A 27,786-nucleotide genomic window follows, 5' to 3' on the forward strand; every position below is an offset into this window, starting at 1 on the left:
ACAAAACTTTGCTGAAATAGGTAGATGAATCTTTGGATGATTTAACCTATACTTGCAATAGCTAGATGACTTACCCTTTGCTCCTTATTTAACAAGAGACGAGATGTTGTTGGATGAGGAAGAAGCAATTCATCAGGAAGCAATAAGAACTTCAGTGAACCTGTCAGATGAGGAAAGATTTGCTGTTTATTTTTCTTTGAAAGTGATCAAGAGCAGAGATGGAGCTATTCAGCCAGCGGACAAGATACTCATTGCAAGCCTATTGAATACAGGCATACGAACGGTTGAAAGAATATGGAAAGATGCAAATGAACAAATTGCAGAAGGCCAAGAAGTGCTTGTCGCAAGCAAAAGACCAGGTAGAGTTGGAAGAAAGAGAAAGAACTTGGATCTGTCAAGGGCATCGACAATCCCACTCAACCGAAGGAGAACGATTCGAGCTCTAGCAAGGTCTCTTGGTATTCCCCGCTCGACCCTACACAGGAGGTTCAAGTTAGGTGAGCTGAAGCGTGTCACTAGCACCGTGAATCCTACCCTCAAGCCAAATAATAAGATTGCAAGATTGAAATTTTGCATGTCCATGCTCGATGAGCTTTGGATCTCAACTTCATGTCCTCTTTCCAAGCCAATGACAGACATGGTCCATATAGATGAGAAGTGGTATGATATGACAAGAGTGAAGAATACATACTATCTACTCCCAGAAGAACGTACACCTGAGCGCCCCGTGCCGAATACGAACTGCATTGGCAAGGTCATGTTCCTGACAGCCGTGGCCAAGCCAAGATATAGTGATGACGGGAAGGTCATATTTGATGGCAAGATCGGGACTTGGGCCTTCGTCGGAGAGAATGCGGTAGTTAGAATGAGTCAAAACAGAGTTAGGGGAACTAAAGAACTGAAAAATGTGAAAGTGACCAGAAATGTGATGAGGGATTTGAAGGAAATATGCCCTAGAGGCAATAATAAAGTTATTATTTATTTCCTCATATCATGATAAATGTTTATTATTCATGCTAGAATTGTATTAACCGGAAACATAATACATGTGTGAATACATAGCAAACATAGTGTCACTAGTATGCCTCTACTTGACTAGCTCGTTAATCGAAGATGGTTAAGTTTCCTAGCCATGGACATGAGTTGTCATTTGATTAACAGGATCACATCATTAGGAGAATGATGTGATTGACTTGACCCATTCCGTTAGCTTAGCACTTGATCGTTTAGTATGTTGCTATTGCCTTCTTCATGACTTATACATGTTTCTATGACTATGAGATTATGCAACTCCCGTTTATCGGAGGAACACTTTGTGTGCTACCAAACATCACAACGTAACTGGGTGATTATAAAGGTGCTCTACAGGTGTCTCCGAAGGTACTTGTTGGGATGGCGTATTTCGAGATTAGGATTTGTCACTCCGATTGTCGGAGAGGTATCTCTGGGCCCTCTCGGTAATGAACATCACTATAATCCTTGCAAGCATTGTGACCAATGAGTTAGTTGTGAGATGATGTATTACGGAACGAGTAAAGAGACTTGCCGGTAACGAGATTGAACTAGGTATTGAGATACCGACGATCGAATCTCGGGCAAGTAACACACCGATGACAAAGGGAACAATGTATGTTGTTATGCGGTTTGACTGATAAAGATCTTCGTAGAATATGTAGGAGCCAATATGAGCATCCAGGTTCCGCTATTGGTTATTGACCGGAGACGTGTCTCAGTCATGTCTACATAGTTCTTGAACCCGTAGGGTCCGCACGCTTAAAGTTAGATGACGCTCGGTATTATGAGTTTTGTCTTTTGATGTACCGAAGGTAGTTCGGAGTCCCGGATATGATCACGGACATGACGAGGAGTCTCTAAATGGTCGAGACATTAAGATTGATATATTGGAATGTTATATTCGGACACCGGATGAGTTCTGAGGGTTATGGGATAAATACCGGAGAAACCGGGAGGTTACCGGAACCTCCCGAGGGGTTATTGGGCCTCATGGGCCCAAGTGGTGGAAGAGGAGAGGCGGCCAGCTAGGGGCGCACGGCCCCCCTAGCCCAAACCGAATTGGACTACGGGGCCGCCCCCCCCCCCTTTCCTTCTTCTTCTCCTCCCCTTCCTTCCCCTCTCCTACTTGGACTAGGAAAGAGGGGGGAATCCTACTTGGAGTAGGATTGCCCCCCTTGGGCGCGCCTCCTCCCCTTGGCCGGCCCTCTCCTCCTCCCTCCCTTTATATACGGAGGAGGGGGGCACCCCATAGACACAATAATTGATCTCTTGATTTCTTACCCGTGTGCGGTGCCCCCCTCCACCATATTCCACCTCGATAATATCGTAGCGGTGCTTAGGCGAAGCCCTGCATCGGTAGCATCATCATCACTGTAACCACGCCGTCGTGCTGACGGAACTCTCCCTCAAAGCTCGGCTGGATCGGAGTTCGAGGAACGTCATCGAGCTGAACGTGTGCTGAACTCGAAGGTGCCGTACATTCGTACTCGGATCGGTTGGATCGTGAAGACGTACAACTACATCAACCGCGTTGTGCTAACGCTTCTGCTTTTGGTCTACGAGGGTACGTGGACACACTCTCCCCTCTCGTTGCTATGCATCACCATGATCCTGTGTGTGCGTAGGAATTTTTTTGAAATTACTACGTTACCCAACAGTGGCATCAGAGCTAGGTTTTATGCGTAGATGTTATATGCACGAGTAGAACACAAGTGAGTTGTGGGCGATACAAGTCATACTGCTTACCAGCATGTCACACTTTGGTTCGGCGGTATTGTTGGATGAAGCGGCCTAGACCGACATTACGCGTACGCTTACGCGAGACTGGTTCTACCGACGTGCTTTGCACACAGGTGGCTGGCGAGTGTCAGTTTCTCCAACTTTAGTTGAACCGAGTGTGGCTATGCCCGGTCCTTGAGAAGGTTAAAACAGCACTAACTTGACGAACTATCGTTGTGGTTTTGATGCGTAGGTAAGAACGGTTCTTGCTCAGCCCGTAGCAGCCACGTAAAACTTGCAACAACAAAGTAGAGGACGTCTAAGTTGTTTTTGCAGGGCATGTTGTGATGTGATATGGTCAAGGCATGATGCTATATTTATTGTATGAGATGCTCATGTTTTGTAACCGAGTTATCGGCAACTGGCAGGAGCCATATGGTTGTCGCTTTATTGTATGCAATGCAATCGCCCTGTAATTGCTTTACTTTATCTCTAAGCGGTAGCGATAGTCGTAGAAGCAATAGTTGGCGACATGACAATGATGCTATGATGGAGATCAAGGTGTCGCGCCGGTGACGATGGTGATCATGACGGCGCTTCGGAGATGGAGATCACAAGCACAAGATGATGATGGCCATATCATATCACATTATCACTTATATTGATTGCATGTGATGTTTATCCTTTATGCATCTTATTTTGCTTTGATTGACGGTAGCATTATAAGATGATCTCTCACTAAATTTCAAGATAAAATGTTCTCCCTGAGTATGCACAGTTGCCAAAGTTTGTCGTGCCAAGACACCACGTGATGATCGGGTGTGATAAGCTATACGTCCATCTACAACGGGTGCAAGCCAGTTTTGCACTCGCAGAATACTCAGGTTAAACTTGACGAACCTAGCATATGCAGATATGGCCTCGGAACACTGAGACCGAAAGGTCGAGTGTGAATCATATAGTAGATATGATCAACATAGTGATGTTCACCATTGAAAACTACTCCATCTCATGTGATGGTCGGACATGGTTTAGTTGATTTGGATCACGTGATCGCTTAGATGATTAGAGGGATGTCTATCTAAGTGAGAGTTCTTAAGTAATATGATTAATTGAACTTAAATTTATCATGAACTTAGTACCTAATAGTATTTTGCTTGTCTATGTTGATTGTAGATAGATGGTCCGTGCTGTTGTTCCATTGAATTTTAATGCGTTCCTTGAGAAAGCAAAGTTGAAAGATGATGGTAGAAATTACACGGACTGGGTCCATAACTTGAGGATTATCCTCATTGCTGCACAGAAGAATTACGTCCTGGAAGCACCGATGGGTGCCAGGCCTGCTACAGATGCAACTGATGACGTTAAGAACGTCTGGCAGAGCAAAGCAGATGACTACTCAATAGTTTAGTGTGCCGTGCTTTACGGCTTAGAACCGGGACTTCAACGATGTTTTGAATGTCATGGAGCATATGAGATGTTCCAAGAGTTGAAGTTAATATTTCAAGCAAATGCCCGGATTGAGAGATATGAAGTCCCCAATAAGTTCTACAACTGCAAGATGGAGGAGAATGGTTCTGTCAGTGAACATATACTCACAATGTATGGGTATAACAATCACTTGATTCAACTGGGAGTTAATCTTCTGGATGATAGTGTCATTGACAGAATTCTTCAATCACTACCACCAAGCTACAAGAGCTTCGTGATGAACTATAATATGCAAGGGATGGATAAGCCAATTCCCGAGCTCTTCGCAATGCTAAAGGCTGCAGAGGTAGAAATCAAAAAGGAGCATCAAGTGTTGATGGTCAACAAGACTAGCAGTTTCAAGAAAAAGGGCAAAGGGAAGAAGGGGAACTTCAAGAAGAAGAGCAAACAAGTTGCTGCTCAAGAGAAGAAACCCAAGTCTGGACCTAAGCCTGAGTCTGAGTGCTTCTACTGCAAGCAGACTGGACACTGGAAGCGGAACTGCCCCAAGTATTTGGCGGATAAGAAGGATGGCAAGGTGAACAAAGGTATATGTGATATACATGTTATTGATGCGTACCTTACTAGAGCTCGCAGTAGCACCTAGGTATTTGATACTGGTTCTGTTGCTAATATTTGCAACTTGAAACAGGGACTACGGATTAAGCGAAGACTGGCTAAGGACGAGGTGACGATGCGCGTGGGAAATGGTTCCAAAGTCGATGTGATCGCCGTCGGCACGCTACCTCTACATCTACCTTCGGGATTAGTTTTAGACCTGAATAATTGTTATTTGGTGCCAGCGTTGAGCATGAACATTATATCTGGATCTTGTTTGATGCGAGACAGTTATTCATTTAAATCTGAGAATAATGGTTGTTCTATTTATATGAGTAATATCTTTTATGGTCATGCACCCTTGAAGAGTGGTCTATTTTTGTTGAATCTCGAAAGTAGTGATACACATATTCATAATGTTGAAGCCAAAAGATGCAGAGTTGATAATGATAGTGCAACTTATTTGTGGCCTTGCCGTTTGGGTCATTTTGGTGTGAAGCGCATGAAGAAACTCCATACTTATGGACTTTTGGAATCACTTGATTATGAATCACTTGGTACTTGTGAACCATTGCTACCTCTTGAGCACTGCGTTGGTTTTCCCCGAAGAGGAAGGGATGATGTAGCAAAGTAGCGTAAGTATTTCCCTCGGTTTTTGAGAACCAAGGTATCAATCCAGTAGGAGGCTACGCTCGAGTCCCTCGTACCTGCACAAAACAAATAAATCCTCGCAACCAATGCAAATAGGGGTTGTCAATCCCTATAAGGCTACTTACGAGAGTGAGGTCTGATAGATATGATAAGATAAGATTTTTGGTATTTTTATGATAAAGATGCAAAGTAAAATAAAGGCAAAGTAAATAGCAAAGGAAATAACTAAGTAGTAGGAGATTAATATGATGAAGATAGACCCGGGGGCCATAGGTTTCACTAGTGGCTTCTCTCAAGAGTATAAGTATTCTATGGTGGGTGAACAAATTACTGTTGAGCAATTGACAGAATTGAGCATAGTTATGAGAATATCTAGGTATGATCATGTATATAGGCATCAAGTCCGAGACAAGTAGACCGACTCCTGCCTGCATCTACTACTATTACTCAACTCATCGACCGCTATCCAGCATGCCTCTAGAGTATTAAGTAAAAAATAGAGTAACGCCTTAAGCAAGATGACATGATGTAGACGGATAGACTCATGCAATATGAAGAAAACCCCATCTTGTTATCCTCGATGGCAACAATACAATACATGCCTTGCTGCCCCTACTGTCACTGGGAAAGGACACCACAAGATTGAACCCAAAGCTAAGCACTTCTCCCATTGTAAGAAAGATCAATCTAGTAGGCCAAACCAAACTGATAATTCAAAGAGGCTTGCAAAGATAAGCAATCATACATAAAAGAATTCAGAGAAGATTCAAATATTATTCATAGATAGACTTGATCATAAACCCACAATTCATCGGTCTCAACAAACACACCGCAAAAAGAAGATTACATCGAATAGATCTCCACAAGAGAGGGGGAGAACATTGTATTGGGATCCAAAAAAGAGAAGAAGCCATCTAGCTACCAACTATGGACCCGTAGGTCTGAGGTAAACTACTCACACTTCATCGGAGAGGCTATGGTGTTGATGTAGAAGCCCTCCGTGATCGATGCCCCCTCCGGCGGAGCTCCGGAACAGGCCTCAAGATGGGATCTCGTGGATACAGAAAGTTGCGGTGGTGCAATTAGGTTTTTGGCTCCGTATCTGATCGTTTGGGGGTACGTAGGTATATATAGGAGGAAGGAGTACGTTAGTGGAGCAATAGGGGGCCCATGAGGGTGGAGGGCGCGCCTGGGGGGGTAGGCGCGCCCCCCTACCTCGTGGCTCCTGTTTTCTTTCTTGACATAGGGTCCAAGTCTCCCTGGTCTTGTTCGTTGAGAAAATCACATTCCCGAAGGTTTCATTCCGTTTGGACTCCGTTTGATATTTCTTTTCTTCGAAACCCTAAAACAGGCAAAAAATAGCAATTCTGGGTTGGGCCTCCGGTTAATAGGTTAGTCCCAAAAATAATATAAAAGTGGATAATAAATCCCAGTAATGTCCAAAACAGTAGATAATATAGCATGGAGCAATCAAAAATTATAGATACATTGGAGACGTATCAAGCATCCCCAAGCTTAGTTCCTGCTCATCCTCGAGTAGGTAAATGATAAAAACAGAATTTTTTATGCGGAGTGCCACTTGGCATAATTTTAATGTAATTCTTCTTAATTGTGGTATGAATATTCAGATCCGAAAGATTCAAGACAAAAGTTTTTATTGACATAAAAATAATAATACTTCAAGCATACTAACAAAGCAATTATGTCTTCTCAAAATAACATGGCTAAAGAAAGTTATCCCTACAAAATCATATAGTCTGGCTATGCTCTATCTTCACCACACAAAATATTTAAATCATGCACAACCCTGATGACAAGCCAAGCAATTGTTTCATACTTTTGACATTCTCAAAACTTTTTCAATCTTCACGCAATACATGAGCGTGAGCCATGGATATAGCACTATAGGTGGAATAGAGTGGTGGTTGTGGAGAAGACAAAAAGGAGAAGATAGTCTCACATCAACTAGGCATATCAACGGGCTATGGAGATGCCCATCAATAGATATCAATGTGAGGGAGTAGGGATTGCCATGCAACAGATGGACTAGAGCTATAAGTATATGAAAGCTCAAAAAGAAACTAAGTGGGTGTGCATCCAACTTGCTTGCTCATGAAGACCTAGGGCAATTTGAGGAAGCCCATCATTGGAATATACAAGTCAAGTTCTATAATGAAAGATTCCCACTAGTATAAGAAAGTGATAACATGAGAGACTCTCTACTATGAAGATCATGGTGCTACTTTGAAGCACAAGTGTGGTAAAAGGATAGTAACATTGTCCCTTCTCTCTTTTTCTCTCATTTTTTTATTTGGGCCTTTTCTCTTTTTTATGGCCTCTTTTCTTTCTCTTTTTTTATTTGGGCTTCTTTGGCCTCTTTTATTTATTTTTCGTCCGGAGTCTCATCCCGACTTGTGGGGGAATCATAGTCTCCATCATCCTTTCCTCACTAGGACAATGCTCTAAAAATGATGATCATCACACTTTTATTTTTCTTACAACTCGATACTTAGAACAAAATATGACTCTATGTGAATGCCTCCGGCGGTGTACCGGGATATGCAATGATACATGAGTGACATGTATAAAAGAATTATGAATGGTCGCTTGGCCACAAATACGATGTCAACTACATGATCATGCTAAGCAATATGACAATGGAGTGTGTCATAATAAACGGAACGGTGGAAAGTTGCATGGCAATATATCTCGGAATGTCTATGGAAATGCCATAATAGGTAGGTATGGTGGCTGTTTTGAGGAAGGTATATGGTGGGTGTATGATACTGGTGAAAGGTGCACGGTATTAGAGAGGCTAGCAAAGGTGGAAGGGTGAGAGTGCGTATAATCCATGGACTCAACATTAGTCATAAAGAACACATATACTTATTGCAAAAATTTACAAGTTATCAAAGCAAAGTATTACGCGCATGCTCCTAGGGGGATAGATTGGTAGGAAAAGACCATCGCTCGTCCCCGACCGCCACTCATAAGGAAGACAATCGATAAATAAATCATGCTCCGACTTCATCACATAACGGTTCACCATACGTGAATGCTACGGGAATCACAAGCTTCAACAAAAGTATTTCTCAAATTCACAACTACTCAACTAGCATGACTTTAATATCACCATGTCCATATCTCAAAACAATTATCAATTATCAAACTTATCATAGTATTCAACACACTCATAAGAAAGTTTTATTATTAATCTTGTATACCAAGCATATTAGGATTTTAAGCAAATTACCATGCTATTTAAGACTCTCAAAATAATCTAAGTGAAGCATGAGAGATCAATAGTTTCTATAAAACAAATCCACCACCGTGCTCTAAAAGATATAAGTGAAGTACTAGAGCAAAATTATATAACTCAAAAGATATAAGTGAAGCACATATAGTATTCTAACAAATTCCAAATCATGTATGGCTCTCTCAAAAGGTGTGTACAACAAGGATGATTGTGTTAAACTAACAAGAAAAGACTCAAATCATACAAGACTCTTCAAGCAAAACACATATCATGTGGCGAATAAAAATATAGCTCCAAGTAAAGTTACCGATAGAAGTAGACGAAAGAGGGGATGCCTTCCGGGGCATCCCCAAGCTTTGGCTTTTAGGTGTCCTTAGATTATCTTTTGGGGTGCCATGGGCATCCCCAAGCTTGGGCTCTTGCCACTCCTTGTTCCATAATCCACCAAATCTTTACCCAAAACTTGAAAACTTCACAACACAAAACATAAAGTAGAAAATCTCGTGAGCTCCGTTAGCGAAAGAAAATAAAAGACCACTTCAAGGTACTGTAATGAACTCATTATTTATTTATATTGGTGTTATACCTACTGTATTCCAACTTCTCTATGGTTTATAAACTATTTTACTAGCCATAGATTCATCAAAATAAGCAAACAACACACGAAAAACAGAATCTGTCAAAAACAGAACAGTCTGTAGTAATCTGTAGCTAGTGCAAGATCTACAACCCCAAAAATTCTAAAATAAATTTCTGGACGTGAGGAATTTATCTATTAATCATCTTCAAAAAGAATTAACTAAATATCACTTTCCAAATAAAAATGACAGCAGTTCTCGTGAGCGCTAAAGTTCCTGTTTTTTACAGCAAGTTCAACAAGACTTTCCCCAAGTCTTCCCAACGGTTCTACTTGGCACAAACACTAATTAAACACAAAAAACACAACAAAAACAGAGGCTAGATAAATTATTTATTACTAAACAGGAGCAAAAAGCAAGGAATAAAAATAAAGTTGGGTTGTGTCCCAACAAGCGCTATCGTTTAACGCCCCTAGCTAGGCATAACAAGCAAGAATAGATCTAGGTATTGCCATCTTTGGTTGGCAATCCATAAGTGGCTCTCATAATAGATTCATAAGGTAATTTAATTTTCTTTCTAGGAAAGTGTTCCATGCCCTTCCTTAATGTAAATTGGAATCTAATATTTCCTTCCTTCATATCAATAATTGCACCAATCGTTCTAAGGAAAGGTCTACCAAGAATAATAGGACATGAAGGATTGCAATCTATGTCAAGAACAATAAAATCTACGGGCACATAATTCCTGTTTGCAACAATAAGAATATCATTAATTCTTCCCATAGGTTTCTTAATAGTGTAATCCGCAAGGTGCAAGTTTAGAGAGCAATCATCAAAATCACGGAAACCTAACAAATCACACAAAGTCTTTGGAATCGTGGAAACACTAGCACCCAAATCACATAAAGCATAGCATTCATGATCTTTAATTTTAATTTTAATAGTTAGTTCCCACTCATCATAAAGTTTTCTAGGGATAGAAACTTCCAATTCAAGTTTTTCTTCATAAGATTGCATCAAGGCATCAACGATATGTTTAGTAAACGCTTTATTTTGACTATAAGCATGAGGAGAATTTAGCACAGATTGCAACAAGGAAATACAATCAATCAAAGAGCAATTTTCATAGTTAAATTCCTTGAAATCCATAATAGTGGGTTTAGCAACATATAGGGTTTTAATTTCTTCAATCCCACTTTTATCAAATTTAGCATCGGTAAGAGGAGCAACCGGAGTGCTAATAAAATCATTGTTGTTGGTATTGGTAAAGTCACATAATTTAGTATTATCTTGAGCCATCGTGACAAGCAAGCAAACTAACACACAAGCAAACAAAAAGCAAGCGGGTAAAAGGAGGCAAATAGAGAAAGAGATGGAGGATAGAGAGAGAGAGGGGGCGAATAAGACGGCAAGGGTGAAGTGGGGTGTAACGCCCTCGATGCGGCTATATCTCCTACGTGTCGAAGCATGACTTAGAGGCATAACCGCATTGAAAGCAATGTCGCAAGTAAGGCAATCTTCACAACATCCCATGTAATATAGATAATAAAAGGGGAAGGTACATAGTTGTCTTACACTCGCCACGTCAAACAAAGTACATAAATAGCATTACATCATCCAATCACTCATGGCCCGACTACGGTGCCAAAATAAAAGACCAACCCAACATGCGACACGGTCCCGATCGCCCCAACTGGGCACCACTACTGATCATCAGGGAAAGACACATAGTAACGGCGTGAGTCCTCGTCGAACTCCCACTTGAGCTCAAGCGCGTCATATGGAACGGAGTCATCAGGCCCTGCATTTGGTTTGGAAGTAATCTATGAGCCACAGGGACTCAGCAATCTCGCACCCTCACGATCAAGACTATTTAAGCTTATAGGTAAGGCAAGGTAATTATGTGGAGCTGCAGCAAGCAACTAGCATATATGGTGTCTAACCTGTTCGCAAAAGAGAGCGAGAAGAGAAGGCAAAGCACGAACGGATAACTAGAGAACAACCTGCGCAAGCATTACTCCAACACCGTGTTCACTTCCCGGACTCCGCCGAGAAGAGACCCTCATGGTAACTCACACAGTTGATTCATTTTAATAGAGTTAAGGTTCAAGTTATCTACAACCAGCCATTAACAAATTCCCATCTGCCCATAACCGCGGGCACGGCTTTCGAAAGTTCAAATCCCTGCAGGGGAGTCCCAACTTAGCCCGTGACAAGCTCTCACGGTCAACGAAGGATATACCTTCTCCCGAGACATTCCGATCAGACTCGGTATCTCGGTTCTACAAGACACTTCGACAGGTTAAAACAAATCCAGCAACACCGCCCGAATGTGCCGACAAATCCCAATAGGAGCTGCACATATCTCGTTCTCAGGGCACACTTAGATGAGCTCTCCATACAACTAAAACCAAACCTCGAGTTACCCCGAGGTGGCGCTGCAAGTGGCTCTGTTTGGACCAACACTCAGAGGAGCACTGGTCCGGGGGGGTTTAAATAAGATGACCCTCGGGCTCCGGAAACCCAAGGGAAAAGAGGCTAGGTGGCAAATGGTAAAACCAAGGTTGGGCATTGCTGGAGGAGTTTTATTCAAGGCGAACTATCAAGGGGTTCCCATTATCACCCAACAGCGTAAGGAACGCAAAATCCGGGAACATAGCACCGATATGACGGAAACTAGGGCGGCAAGAGTGGAACAAAACACTAGGCAAAAGGCCGAGCCTTCCACCCTTTACCAAGTGTATAGATGCATTAAGATAACAAGATAATAATATGATATCCCAACAAGTAAATAATGTTCCAACAAGGAACGGTCTCCAATCTTCACCTGCAACTAGCAACGCTATAAGAGGGGCTGAGCAAAGCGGTAACATAGCCAATCAACGGTTTGCTAGGACATGGTGGGTTAGAGGTTTGACATGGCAATTTGGGAGGCATGATAAGCAAGTGGTAGGCATCGTAGCATAGGCATAGCAAAAGAGCGAGCATCTAGCAAAGCAAAGATAGAAGTGATTTCAAGGGTATGATCATCTTGCCTGCAAAGTTGTCAGAGTTGACTGGATCCTCGAAAGCAAACTCAACGGGCTCCTCGTTAGCGAACTCGTCTCCCGGCTCTACCCAAACAAGACAAACAAGCAAACGGAACACAATCAACCACGTGCAAACTCAAACAACATGATGCAAACATGGTATGCTATGCGGGATGCGATATGTGATGCATATGCAAGATTTGACAAGAGATGAATGAACCTGGCCTCAACTTGGAAATCCTAGTGTGCCACTTGAAAGGTGAGGTGATTTCGGTTGAAATCGATAGATTAATATGATGAAGATAGACCCGGGGGCCATAGGTTTCACTAGTGGCTTCTCTCGAGGGCATAAGTATTCTACGGTGGGTGAACAAATTACTGTTGAGTAATTGACAGAATTGAGAATAGTTATGAGAATATCTAGGTATGATCACTTATATAGGCATCACGTCCAAGACAAGTAGACCGACTCCTGGCTGCATCTACTACTATTACTCCACTCATCGACCGCTATCCAGCACTCATCTAGAGTATTAAGTAAAAAACAGAGTAACGCCTTAAGCAAGATGACATGATTTAGACGAATAGACTCATGCAATATGAAGAAAACCCCATCTTGTTATCCTCGATGGCAAAAATACAATACGTGCCTTGCTGCCCCTACTGTCACTGGGAAAGGACACCGCAAGATTGAACCCAAAGCTAAGCACTTCTCCCATTGCAAGAAAGATCAATCTAGTAGGCCAAACCAAACTGATAATTCGAAGAGACTTGCAAAGATAAGGAATCATACATAAAAGAATCCAGAGAAGATTCAAATATTATTCATAGATAGTCTTGATCATAGACCCACAATTCATCGGTCTCAACAAACACACCGCAAAAAGAAAATTACGTCGAATAGATCTCCACAAGAGAGGGGGAGAACATTGTGAGATCCAAAAAAAAGAGAAGAAGCCATCTAGCTACTAACTATGGACTCGTAGGTCTGAGGTAAACTACTCACACTTCATCGGAGAGGCTATGGTGTTGATGTAGAAGCCCTCCGTGATCGATGCCCCCTCCGGCAGAGCTCTGGAACAGGCCCCAAGATGGGATCTCGTGGATACAGAAAGTTGCGGCGGTGGAATTAGGTTTTTGGCTCCGTATCTGATCGTTTGGGGGTACATAGGTATATATAGGAGGAAGGAGTACGTCGGTGGAGCAACAGGGGGCCCACGAGGGTGGAGGGCGCGCCTGGGGGGTAGGCGCGCCCCCCCTACCTCGTGGCCTCCTGTTTTCTTTCTTGACGTAGGGTCCAAGTCTCCCTGGTCTTGTTCATTGAGAAAATCACGTTCCCGAAGGTTTCATTCCGTTTGGACTCCGTTTGATATTCCTTTTCTTCGAAACCCTAAAACAGGCAAAAAACAGCAATTCTGGGTTGGGCCTCCGGTTAATAGGTTAGTCCCAAAAATAATATAAATGTGGATAATAAAGCCCAATAATGTCCAAAACAGTAGATAATATAGCATGGAGCAATCAAAAATTATAGATACGTTGGAGACGTATCAACCATGCCTCATGGGCAAGATGACTAAAACGCCGTTCTTCGGAACTATGGAGCGAGCAACTGATTTGTTGGAGATCATACATACTAATGTATGTGGTCCAATGAATGTTGAGGCTCGCGGCAGGTATCATTATTTTCTCACCTTCACAGATGATTTGAGCAGATATGGGTATATCTACTTAATGAAACATAAGTCTGAAACATTTGAAAAGTTCAAAGAATTTCAGAGTGAAGTGGAAAATCATCGTAACAAGAAAATAAAGTTTCTACGATCTGATTGTGGAGGAGAATATTTGAGTTACGAGTTTGGTCTACATTTGAAACAATGTGGAATAGTTTCGCAACTCATGCCACCTGGAACACCATAGCGTAATGGTGTGTCCGAACGTCGTAATCGTACTTTACTAGATATGGTGCAATCTATGATGTCTCTTACTGATTTACCGCTATCGTTTTGGGGTTATGCTTTAGAGACGGCTGCATTCACGTTAAATAGGGCACCATCGAAATCTGTTGAGATGACGCCTTATGAACAGTGGTTTGGCAAGAAACCAAAGTTGTTGTTTCTTAAAGTTTGGGGCTGCGATGCTTATGTGAAAAAGCTTCAACCTGATAAGCTCGAACCCAAATCAGAGAAATGTGTCTTCATGGGATACCCAAAGGAAACTGTTGGGTACACCTTCTATCACAGATCCGAAGGCAAGACATTCGTTGCCAAGAATGGATCCTTTCTAGAAAAGGAGTTTCTATCGAAAGAAGTGAGTGGGAGGAAAGTAGAACTTGATGAGGTAAATGTACCTGCTCCCTTATTGGAAAGTAGTTCATCACAGAAATCGGTTCATGTGACACCTACACCAATTAATGAGGAAGCTAATAATATTGATCATGAAGCTTCATATCGAGTTACTACTGAACCTCGTAGGTCAACCAGAGTAAGATCCGCACCAGAGTGGTACGGTAATCCTATTCTGGAGGTCATGTTACTTGACCAAGGTGAACCTACGAACTATGAAGAAGCGATGGTGAGCCCAGATTCCGCAAAATGGCTTGAGGCTATGAAATTTGAGATGGGATCCATGTATGAGAACAAAGTATGGACTTCGGTTGACTTGCCGGATGATCGGCAAGCCATTGAGAATAAATGGATCTTCAAGAAGAAGACTGACGCTAACAGTAATGTTACTGTCTATAAACCTCGACTTGTTGCAAAAGGTTTTCGACAAGTTCAAGGGATTGACTACGATGAGACTTTCTCACCCGTAGCGATGCTTAAGTCTGTCTGAATCATGTTAGCAATTGCTGCATTTTACGATTATGAAATTTGGCAAATGGATGTCAGAACTGCATTCCTGAATGTATTTCTGGAAGAAGAGTTGTACATGATGCAACCAGAAGGTTTTTTCGATCCAAAGGGAGCTAACAAAGTGTGCAAGCTCCGGCGATCCATTTATGGACTGGTGCAAGCCTCTTGGAGTTGGAATAAACGTTTTGATAGTGTGATGAAAGCATATGGTTTTATACAGACTTTTGGAGAAGCCTATATTTACAAGAAAGTGAGTGGGAGCTCTGTAGCATTTTTGATATTATATGTGGATGACATATTACTGATTGGAAATGATATAGAATTTCTGGATAGCATAAAAGGATACTTGAATATAAGTTTTTCAATGAAAGACCTCGGTGAAGCTTCTTACATATTAGGCATCAAGATATATAGAGATAGATCAAGAAGCTTGATAGGACTTTCACAAAGCACATACCTTGACAAAGTTTTGAAGAAGTTCAAAATGGATCAAGCAAAGAAAGGGTTCTTGCCTGTGTTACAAGGTGTGAAGTTGAGTCAGACTCAATGCCCGACCACTGCAGAAGATAGAGAGAAAATGAAAGATGTTCCCTATGCTTCAGCCATAGGCTCTATCATGTATGCAATGTTGTGTACCAGACCTGATATGTGTCTTGCTATTAGCCTAGCAGGGAGGTACCAAAGTAATCCAGGAGTGGATCACTGGACATCGGTCAAGAACATCCTGAAATACCTGAAAAGGACTAAGGATATGTTTCTCATTTATGGAGGTGACAAAGAGCTAGTCGTAAATGGTTACGTCGATGCAAGCTTTGACACTGATCTGGACGATTCTAAATCACAAACCGGATACGTGTTTATATTGAACGGTGGAGCTGTCAGTTGGTGCAGTTCTAAACAAAGCGTCGTGGCGGGATCTATGTGTGAAGCGGAGTACATAGCTGCTTCGGAAGCAGCAAATGAAGGAGTCTGGATGAAGGAGTTCATATCCGATCTGGGTGTCATACCTAGTGCATCGGGTCCAATGAAAATCTTTTGTCACAATACTGGTGCAATTGCCTTGGCAAAGGAATCTAGATTTCACAAGAGAACCAAGCACATCAAGAGATGCTTCAATTCCATCCGGGACCAAGTCCAGGTGGGAGACATAGAGATTTGCAAGATACATACGGATCTGAATGTTGCAAACCCGTTGACTAAGCCTCTTCCATGAGCAAAACATGATCGGCACCAAAACTCCATGGGTGTTAGAATCATTACTGTGTAATCTAGATTATTGACTCTAGTGCAAGTGGGAGACTGAAGGAAATATGCCCTAGAGGCAATAATAAAATTATTATTTATTTCCTCATATCATGATAAATGTTTATTACTCATGCTAGAATTGTATTAACCGGAAACATAATACATGTGTGAATACATAGACAAACATAGTGTCACTAGTATGCCTCTACTTGACTAGCTCGTTAATCGAAGATGGTTAAGTTTCCTAGCCATGGACATGAGTTGTCATTTGATTAACGGGATCACATCATTAGGAGAATGATGTGATTGACTTGACTCATTCCGTTAGCTTAGCACTTGATCGTTTAGTATGTTGATATTGCTTTCTTCATGACTTATACATGTTCCTATGACTATGAGATTATGCAACTTCCGTTTACCGGAGGAACACTTTGTGTGCTACCAAACGTCACAACGTAACTGGGTGATTATAAAGGTGCTCTACAGGTGTCTCCGAAGGTACTTGTTGGGTTGGCGTATTTCGAGATTAGGATTTGTCACTCCGATTGTCAAAGAGGTATCTTTGGGCCCTCTCGGTAATGCACATTAGTATAAGCCTTGCAAGCATTGTGATTAATGAGTTAGTTGCGAGATGATGTATTACAGAACGAGTAAAGAGACTTGCCGGTAACGAGATTGAACTAGGTATTGAGATACCGACGATCGAATCTCGGGCAAGTAACACACCGATGACAAAGGGAACAACGTATGTTGTTATGCGGTTTGATCGATAAAGATCTTCATAGAATATGTAGGAGACAATATGAGCATCCAGGTTCCGCTATTGGTTATTGACCGGAGACGTGTCTTGGTCATGTCTACATAGTTCTCGAATCCGTAGGGTCCGCACGCTTAAAGTTAGATGACGATCGGTATTATGAGTTTTGTGTTTTGATGTACCGAAGGTAGTTCGGAGTCCCAGATATGATCACGGAAATGACGAGGAGTCTCAAAATGGTCGAGACGTTAAGATTAATATATTGGAATGTTATATTCGGACACCGGATGAGTTCTGGGGGTTATCGGATAAATACCGGAGAAACCGGGAGGTTACCGGAACCTCCCGGGGGGTTATTGGGCCTCATGGTCCCAAGTGGTGGAAGAGGAGAGGCGGCCAACTAGGGGCGCGTGCCCCCCCTAGCCCAAACCGAATTGGACTAGGGGGGTGGCCCCCCCTTTCCTTCTTCTTCTCCTCCCCTTCCTTCCCCTCTCCGACTTGGACTAGGAAAGAGGGGGGAATCCTACTTGGAGTAGGATTGCCCCCCTTGGGCGCGCCTCCTCCCCTTGGCCGGCCCTCTCCTCCTCCCCCCTTTATATACGGAGGAGGGGGCACCCCATAGACACAACAATTGATCTCTTGATCTCTTAGCCGTGTGTGGTGCCTTTCCACCATATTCCACCTCGATAATATCATAGCGGTGCTTACGCGAAGCCCTGCGTCGGTAGAATCATCATCACTGTCACCACGCCATCGTGCTGACGGAACTCTCCCTCAAAGCTCGGCTAGATCGGAGTTCGAGGGACGTCATCGAGCTGAACTGAAAGTGCAACTATCCCTAGGTGGTTTTGGTAATTCATAACAACATATAGCTCATTGAGCTAATGCTATTCCAAGATGATTATTTCAGGAAAGCTCAATGATTGGCATGGCATGGATGTTGAAAGTGGATCCCTCAAAATGCTAAGGACAAAGGATTGGCTCAAGCTCAATAGCTCAAGACTCTTCATTTTATATTTTAGTGATCCAAGATCACATTGAGTCTTTAGGAAAAGCCAATACTATCAAGGAGGGATGAGGTGTTGCTTAATGAGCCTCTTGCTTCATGTGCTTAATGATATGCTCCAAAATCCTCAGCTACTTTCCCATATCCACATTTGACCTAAACCCAAAGCCAAACTCGGCCTTACCGATTCTTTCAATCCGGCGCCACGAGTTTCACTTGTCATAGCCATTGCCAAACCCTAGCAAATTGGTTCTACCGATAGGGATCTCGGTCTCACCGAGATGGGATTGTAATCTCTCTGTTTCCTTTTCGTAACTATTCAGTCTCACCGAAAGAGCGGATCGGTCCCACCGAGATTGCAATGTAAATTCAGTGTTTCCTTTTTGTAACTTTTCGGTCTCATCGAAAGAGCAAATCGGTCCCACCGAGTTTGCCTGACCAACTCTCTGGTTAGCCAATTACCAAAATCAGTCTCACCGAGTTTGTGTAATCGGTCTCACCAAGATTACGTTATGCCCTAACCCTAACAAAATCGGTCCTACCGAGTTGCATGTCAGTCCCACCAAAAATCTCTAACGGTCACTAGGTTTACTATTTCGGTCGGACCGAGTTTGTTGATTCGGTCTCACCGAGATTGGTAAATTGTGTGTAACGGTTGGATTTTGTGTGGAGGCTATATATACCCCTCCACCTCCTCTTCATTCAAGGAGAGAGCCATCAGAACACATCTACACTTCCAACTCATATGTTCTGAGAGAGAACCACCTACTCATGTGTTGAGGCCAAGATATTCCATTCCTACCATATGAATCTTGATCTCTAGCCTTCCCCAAGTTGCTTTCCACTCAAATCTTATTTCCACCATATCCAAATCCTGTGAGAGAGAGTTGAGTGTTGGGGAGACTATCATTTGAAGCACAAGAGCAAGGAGTTCTTTATCTACACACCATTTGTTACTTCTTGGAGAGTGGTGTCTCCTAGATTGGCTAGGTGTCACTTGGGAGCCTCCGACAAGATTGTGGAGTTAAACCAAGGAGTTTGTAAGGGCAAGGAGATCGCCTACTTCGTGAAGATCTACCGCTAGTGAGGCAAGTCCTTCGTGGGCAATGGCCATGGTGGGATAGACAAGGTTGCTTCTTCGTGGACCCTTCGTGGGTGGAGCCCTCCGTGGACTCGCGCAACCGTTACCCTTTGTGGGTTGAAGTCTCCATCAACGTGGATGTAGGATAGCACCACCTATCTGAACCACGGGAAAAACATCCGTGTCTCCAATTGCGTTTGAATTCTCCAAACCCTTCCCTTTACATTCTTGCAAGTTGCATGCTTTACTTTCCGCTGCCAATATACTCTTTGCATGCTTGCTTGAATTGTGTGATGATTGCTTGACTTGTCCTAAAATAGCTAAAATCTGCCAAGAACTAAAATTGGGAAAAGGTTAAGTTTTTATTTGGTCAAGTAGTCTAATCACCCCCCTCTAGACATACTTTCGATCCTACATGAACGTGTGCTGAACTCGGAGGTGTCGTACGTTCGGTACTCGGATCGGTCGGATCGTGAAGACGTACGACTACATCAACCGCGTTGTGCTAACGCTTCCGCTTTCGGTCTACGAGGGTACGTGGACACACTCTCCCCTCTCGTTGCTATGCATCACCATGATCCTATGTGTGCGTAGGAATTTTTTTGAAATTACTATGTTCCCCAAAAGGATTATCTGTGCAACAAGGTGATCCCTACTATACAAGACAAATGGCCTGACAAAGATATTGGAAGAACCATCTATATACAGCAGGATAATGCCAAGCCATATGTCTTGCCTAATGACGTGGGTTTTCAAGAGGCTGTGGCACAAATGGATCTTGATATTCGGTTGTTGCAACAGCCACCCAACAGCCCCGATATGAATGTTTTAGACCTATGCTTGCACAATTCTCTTCAATCCCTAACTGATTGCTTATCACCTAAAAATATTCAGGAATTGGTAGAAGGTGTGGAGGAACGGTTCGAGAACTATGAGGTTGAGAAGTTGTTTAGAAGCTTTGTGACACAACATGCAGTTATGATTGAGGTTATAAAAAATAAAGGAGGCAATGAGTATACACTCCCGCATTTGCATAAAGATCGCCATCGGAATGAAGGAAGGCCAGCAATATTTCTATCTTGCTATGGTCGGCTAGTTGCTGAGACCAAGGCCCTTATAGAGGAAGGAGAGAGAGAGGGGAGTGAGGGAAGGAGAGATTGAGAGGAGTGAGGGAAGGAGAGAGAGAGGAGTTTTATCGTGTGTATTGTTGTATTCAGATAATCAAAGAAATGTGGAGTATTGTGCATGTCTTGTCTTGTTTATTTGAATTTATTTAAATTTGTTGGAATTTATTAGAATTTGGATTATTGGATATTGATGATTATCTACTCATGGACAGTGCTACTCCATGGAACTTAGTCATGTAAACAGAGCATCCAGGAGCAGCAGCATTGCACACAGTAATTAGCAGTACATACAGGGCCATCATAGCAGTACACAAAGTGCTGATGGATGCTTGTCCTGCTCCTTCATGTGGACAAGCCATGCTGCTATGATCAATCAGATTATCAAACAAAGGATCAATTCAAGTTGTTAATTAATCAATTAAACAAAGCATCCCATTCAAGTTTCTTCTTCTTTTTTATCTGTTTCATTTGAGTTTCTTTCTTGGGTGCTTGACCCAGCCAGCCATCCTATTGAAATGAAAAAGGCAAAGCCATGTTCCATGTCCCTAATGAATGGCCTATTAACTCCCATTTCAAGTGAACTCCCTTCCTCTTCTCCCCAATTAACCCCCATTCCCCATGTAATCTTTCTTCCTTGTGCAAATGAATGGAGCCAAAATCTACTGAAAATTGGTAGGTCAGTTTGAGGTTTTGAAACTGAATGTTGCCGATTTCTTCAGTTTCAAATTTAGGGTGGTGTGGATGTATGCAGGTAGCTTCTCTTCTCTTTGTATGCTGCTAGGCTGGCTTGATTGTATTAACAGGAGCATCATAGGTACACCAGCAGTAGCAGTACTCAGCAGAAGCAATAGTGCATCAACAGGAGCATCATAGGTACACCAGCAGCAGCAGTACTCAGCAGAAGCATTAGTGCATCAACAGGAGCAGCAGCGCATGAGTTCGAGCCATAGAACAGAGGAGAGGGAGGAAGAACTTACCAACAGTGGCTGTAGCCGATGCAGAACACAGAGCGGTCGCGCCACCAGCAGCAGCCATGAACAGAGAGAGCACCGCCGCCGTCCCTGCACGGCGAGGAGGACGTGACCGCATCACGACAACACCACGAGCATCGAGGAGGACCACCAGGAAGCGCCGAGTACGCGCCACCAGATCGAGCTTCTCCGCCACTATCTACAACGCCGCCACAGGATCTGGCACTTCCGCCACCGGATGCACCGAAAAATTGAAGCTTTTTCAGCCATTGAGTGCTTGAGGTGGAGCACGAGGCAAGGTGAGGTGAGGTGGGGGCGAGGTGCAGCTCCATAGAGCCATGAGGGGAGGAAGCCGGGAGGGGGAAGGCGGCGAGGAGGATGGGAGGACGGCGGGGAGGAGGACGGGAAGAGGATGCGGGGGGGGGGGGGGGGGGGAGGGGCGAGGATTGACGCAGGGGGAGAGGAGTGACGCAAGGAAGGAGAGGAGTGACTGCGGGGGTGGGGGTGGGGGGACTCGGTCGTGGTTAAGTCAAACGGCAGGGTTGTTTTTGCAAATACGCCGTCGCGTCACTTAATTCGGGACGGAGGGAGTAGTTTCTAAAATATGAAGAATTTTATTTAAAAACGTTAACATTTTTTGAGACGCAAAATTTTGTTAAGCTGAAAACTAAATTTAAAAAAATATTTTTGGAACTCCGTACAAGATTGAAAAAATATGAGTAGAAATAGGGAAAAAAACGACACCTAGGTGGGGGTAGCCACGACGTTTTGACTCGCGAGCGTCAAACATGATCCACCGAAAATCCCTATTTGACGCATTTTGCGTCAAATTATCGAGCGATCGCATACACAGGCCGAGCGAGCGAGTGATTGGGCCGGCCCATCAGTAGTACGTAGAAGGTTTCCATTTTAGGAATCTTCTAGTGGTTTCCCAGAGCTTTTTATCGGTTTTGGGAATCTTCTAGAAGGTTCCTGGACCGGTCATTCTATTTTCCTTTTTTCTTTTCTATTTTTCTCTCTGTTTCTTTTTTTTCTTTTTCTCTTCCTATTTCCTTTCTTTTTCGTTTCTCTTTTTTTCTATTTATTTTTTTCTGTTTTTTTGTTAGAAATTTTCAAATGTTTGTTCCAAATTTCAAAAAAATGTTCAGGTGTTCAAAAATGCTGTCCACAATTTAAAAAATATCATGTCTCAGAAAATGTCCAGGTATTTCAAAAAATGTTCTTGATTTTTAAATTTGTTCCCAATTTAAAAAATTGTTCATGTTTCAAAAATTGTTCTTTTTTTCAAAATTTTGTTCATGATTTCAAATTCTGTTCATATTTGAAAAAATGTTCCGGGATTTCAAAAAATGTTCTCAATTTCAAAATTTGTACATTATTTCATAAAACAATTTTTATTGGAAAATGTTCAAGAATTTCAGAAAAAAATTCTTGTTTTCAAAAGTTAAGAAAAATATTGCTGTTTCAGAAAGAATTTAGGAATTGCAAAAAATGTTCCTGTTTTAAACGTTTTGTTCGCAATTTCAAAAAAGTCCTGCTGTTTTAAAATTTTCCAAAAAATCAAATTGAAAAGAAATTGTTCTTCTTTTGCAAACATTGTTCAGAAATTTTGAAAATTTGACAAATTCTAAAGTTTGCTCCTATAATTCAAAAGCAATTTTAAAATTTTCAAATTTTGTGCACATTTCCAAAATTTTGTTCATGTTTTTTAAAATGTGTTCATAACAATTGAATAATCCATACGCTACAACGCTAGAGTAATATCGCGTTATAGTTCAAATGAGTTCGCGCTAATATCTTTCACCTTCAGGCATACATTGTAGTGGCTGGCAGCATGGGTTTGTTAGAGCGACATCGCAAGTTCAATCCTGCCAACTAGCATCCGCGGTTCTTTTTGCGATTTTTCTCCGCTGTATGGGCCGGCCCAGTCTGAGACGCTCATGTGCGTCTGGCCGACAGTTTGCCGCAGTTAGCGTCGTATAGGAGCTCCCGAATCCACCTTCTAGTTCGGCGCTTAACGTGGCGGTTATAATGTTTTTCGTAGAGAGCACCCATAGGGCCCAGGTCCTATTGGCGTATTTGCTAACACCTTCGTGCGATATGGGTCGGCCCATATAGGTGAGCCTTTTTCGCTTAAGGAAGCATTTGCATTCTCTAATTTTGCTTTTTCTTGAATACGCAAACCTTGCGTATCATTGCATTGATAGAAGAAATAGAACGAGTAGCAATAGGGGTACACCACATGACACGAACGCGGCGGGCGTGAACATGGTGCCCGGAGCAGAAAGGAAAGGGATGCTCGACCCAAGAGAGGATACATCACAACTAAACCTACCAAACACGAACCAAGAGTGGCAACGCCGAACCAACTAGAACATAAACATCTCGAGAACTAAAACCGGGGACACAACGAGCGAGCAAGATGGCGCCTCCAAGAAGGAGGACGACGTCGAGACGCTGTCGCCATTTGATCCGGAGGAACCGGACCTAGGGTTTCCCCCGAGCTCGAAGAGGGGCGCAGCCGAGGGCCTTGACATCGCCTCCAAGAAGGAAACGACATCCGCAGATGCCACCGCTGCCAGCATCGGCAAGCCTTGTTGGGGTTTCTCCCTGGCCTGAGGCTGAGCAATCCCATAGCCATGTATCTAAAAACGAACATGAGTAAGCCAAAGTCGGTCGGAGTCACCACGTCGGCAGGGGTTGGCGGGACTGCAACTGGTTTTGTTTAGCTTTGCGAGGCTTGGAGAAGCTTCGAATGACAAACAAACTTTGAAAACAAGAAAAATTATTGAACAGATGAATTTGTCTTTCGAAATTCTAAACATTTATTATTATTTTATATGATGAACCATTTATAAATATACATTGAGCATTTTTGTTATATAAGCTGAAAATTTTCTGAAGACACGTTGAATATTTTTGTGATAGCCGTTTAGTGTTTTTCTGAATTGTGAAGACATTTAAAAAAAGTGAACATAATTTGGGAAACATAATTTAATTTTTAAAATATTAAGAATTTTATTTAAAAATGTGAACATTTTTTGAAACGCGGAAATTTGTTAAGATGTAAACTAAATTTTTAAAAATATTTTTGGAATTCCGTACAAAATTGAAAAAATATGAGTACAAATAGGGAAAAAACGACACCTAGGTGGGGGTAGCCACGACGTTTTGACTCACGAGCGTGAAACAGGATCTACCGAAAATCCCTATTTGACGCATTTTCCGTCAAATTGTCGAGCGATACGAGCGAGCGAGCGATTGGGACGGCCCATCAGTAGTAAGTAGAAGGTTTCCGTTTTAGGAATCTTCTAGAGGTTTCCCAGAGGTTTTTATAGCTTTTGGGAATCTTCTAGAAGGTTCCTGGACCGGTCATTCTATTTTCCTTTTTTATTTTCTATTTTTCTCTCTGTTTCTTTTTTTTCTTTTTCTCTTCCTATTTCCTTTCCTTTTTCGTTTCTCTTTTTTTCTATTTTTCTTTTTCCTGTTTATTTTATTACACATTTATAAATATTAGTTCCAAATTTCAGAAAATTTTCATGTGTTCAAAATTTTGTTCACAATTTTCAAAAAACAATTATGTTTTAAAAAAATTCCAGTAATTTCAAAAAATGTTCTTGATTTATATATTTGTTCCCAATTTCAGAAATTGTTTATGTTTCAATTTTTTTTGAAAGTTGTTCATGATTTAAAATTATTTTTGTGTTTGAAAAATGTTCAAGGATTTAAAAAAATGTTCTCATTTTCAAAATTTGTTCATGATTTCATAAAACAATTGGTACTGCACATACGTTCAGGAATTTCAAAAAAAATCTTATTTCCTAAATTTAAAAAATATTGTTGGTTCAGAAAGAATTTAGGAATTGCAAAAAATGTTCTGATGTTTTAAATTTTTCAAAAAAAAAGCTTTGCGAACGGCCACAGGGAGCCGTCCCTAGCAGGAAGGCATGTCGCGGACACCCTTGCGATCGGCCGCAGATCCCGCACCCAATCCAAGGGCAGCAGCACCAGCAGGGCTGGGCCACGCACGGAGGGGGAGGGAGACCTGCTGGGGACGGCGCCCTGTGGCCAAGGCAGTCACACGGCGGTCATCGCCGGACCGGCAGAGTGCAGTAGCTTGGAGGGAGGGCGCCCACGCAGGAGCTGCGCAACGCGGGGGCAAGGGGGGGGGGGGGAGGGAGCGCGCGCAGTGGCCGATCTGTCCCGCCTTCGTCTTCCCGTGGCGCGGCACGAGCAAGCTGCCCCCCCCCTCCGGCGGCGGCACAGCGAAAACGGGTGGGGAGGTAGTGCCGCATACAAGGAGATGGATCTGGGCGGATCTGGAGGGGGGTTGGGGGCGGAACGGATCTGGCCGGCCCTCCGGTGATGGCGCAGCGAGGACGGGCGGAGAGGGGTTACCCAGCGGCGAGGGCGGGTCCTCTGCTCTTTAGTGGTGTAACCAATCTCTATGGTTTTGTTTAGGTTTGCGGGGCTTGGAGAAGCATCCAAACGGCCTTTTATTTTTATTTTCAAATTGCTAACTTTTTCAAAATTTGTGACTTTTTCGAATTCATGAAATTTTACTTATATTCATGGATATGTTTTACAATTTCATGAAAACTGAAGTTCATGAACTTTTTCATTTTATGTGAATTTTTTCAATTTCGAGAAGTTTTTCAATTTATGTGAACTTTTTCACTAATTTGTGAACTTTTTTCAAACAAGTAACTTTCTGTAATTCATGGGAAAATCATATTCTTGATCTCTTTCTAATTTAGAAGTTCTTTCCAAAATGTTAAATATTTTTCAAAATTGGCAACTCTATTTATTTTTCTGAACTTTTTTACAATTTGGTGTATTTTTTTAGCATCCACGAACATTTAATAATTCCATGAATATATTATATCATGAATATATTAAAAGCCGCAAACGAGGGGCGGTCTTTTTTTGTGAAACAGCAGCGAGCGAACGAAGCTATGATGCGAACCTATTTGTTTTGAGTGAGGGAGTGTTGCTTAATCAGCCACGGGCCGCTCCTGTGCGGCTGAGCGCCACTTTCCTTTTTCAGGGCGGGAGCGCCTATGTCACGCTTGGAGCGAGGCCTTAGGGGACCGTCGCCCGGACTGCAGCCCCAGATAAATCGGCCCAGGCGTACGCCAGGCCACAGCCTCGCTTTTTTTTTTCTGTTTTGTTTTGACGTTTTATTATCTGTTTTTTACTTTATTTTTTAAAATTTTAATAATGTAAAATATTCTAAATATATATATTACATAAAAACTTTGAATAAAATATTTGAACCAAGTTAACTAAGACTATGAAAAATGTTAAATGTGTATAGACAAAATGTATATCACGCATATGAAAAAGTATGCAAAAATACAAAATGCGTAAGAAATAAATTGATAATATATTTAAAAAATGTTAATGAAGCATTAGGAAAAACTTTAAAAAGTATTTAAAAAAGTTATATGTGTGTTGAAAATGTTGACCCTGTATTAAAAAATGAAGATTTTTTGATCATTGTATTTAAAAAAGGCAAGCATTTGAAAAAATGTCGAAAAAATATTAATCAAGCATTTGAAAAAAATGTTAAATGCGTATAGAAAAAAATGTTTACTGTGTATTAAAAAATTGATGAAAAAAAGTTAATCAAAAATTAAAAAAAATGTTGAACAAATATCTAAAAAATGTTTATCAAGCAACTAAAAATGTTAAATGTGTATAGATGAGGGCGGCGGCGGCAGGCGCGTAGCGGTAGAAGGCGCCGCCGGTGAGCTTTCGGGGCGAAGGGCGGCGAAGACTAGATTTGAAACCATGGGACTACTTGGGGTGGTACATATAATGCAGACATAAACCGAGTGTTCTTTCACGGCCACTCAGCTTACGAAGGGAGGCGAATGGTTTTCCCTTTTTTTTAAAAGAACAATGCAAACATAAGCCGAGTATCGAGGGAGCGTAGTCGGCTTATACCAACAATGAGTGCGCTAGCCTTTAAGTGCGCCGAGTGCGGCCATGTGCAGCAAACGTTGCCGAGAGACCTATGTAATCCGAGTGCTTTTTAAATTTATGCCGGGAATGTTGTGTAAGCCGAGAACTTTTAAACCGGACTCTCGCTTACTCTTACATAAGCTGAGTGTTTTTTTTTACTGTGTGTACTTGGAACTAGTCTTGGCTTACTCGTGTTTTGGCACCCGGCTTACTTTAAGATACACGGCAACATGTGATTTTTCATTAGTGTACCAAGGCTCGCCTGGTTCGACATCCGAAAGTATCCGACGATGTAACAACTTTGCACTCTTTTGTTATCTATAGAAGGATCTAGCGGCAATAGAGATAGGATTGTAATCTAGTTTAAACTAGTTTCCTTGCCTGTCAAGATCTCTCCGGTAAACCGATCTCAGTACGTATTCTAAAGCGTACGTGTTACATACCACGTTTGTTGTAACTAAAAATAATATTTGCACATTGGGCGATCTGTCCTCGTCCCACAAAC

General features: G+C 42.2%; 1 protein-coding gene across 1 annotated transcript; it reads left to right on the forward strand.

Annotated features, from left to right (window-relative positions):
* The first annotated feature begins 103 nt into the window (after positions 1-103).
* On the forward strand, positions 104-20,377 carry LOC147982677 (uncharacterized). Its single transcript, XM_087539846.1, has 2 exons — positions 104-939; positions 19,849-20,377. The coding sequence occupies exons 1-2, from the start codon at positions 104-106 to the stop codon at positions 20,375-20,377; spliced, it is 1,365 nt and encodes a 454-aa protein (XP_087395972.1).
* The last annotated feature ends 7,409 nt before the right edge of the window (positions 20,378-27,786 follow it).

This window comes from Triticum urartu, chromosome 2A, assembly GCF_056163025.1.
Source record: "Triticum urartu cultivar PI428250 chromosome 2A, HENAU_Tu73, whole genome shotgun sequence".
Taxonomy (NCBI): domain Eukaryota; kingdom Viridiplantae; phylum Streptophyta; class Magnoliopsida; order Poales; family Poaceae; genus Triticum; species Triticum urartu.

Coding starts and splice junctions, on each gene's coding strand:
- LOC147982677 (XM_087539846.1), top strand. CDS start 104: ATGTTGTTGGATGAGGAAGAAGCAATTCATCAGGAAGCAATAAGAACT. Junction 940..19,848: donor AGAAATGTGATGAGGGATTT/GAAGGAAATATG, acceptor CCAAAAGGATTA/TCTGTGCAACAAGGTGATCC.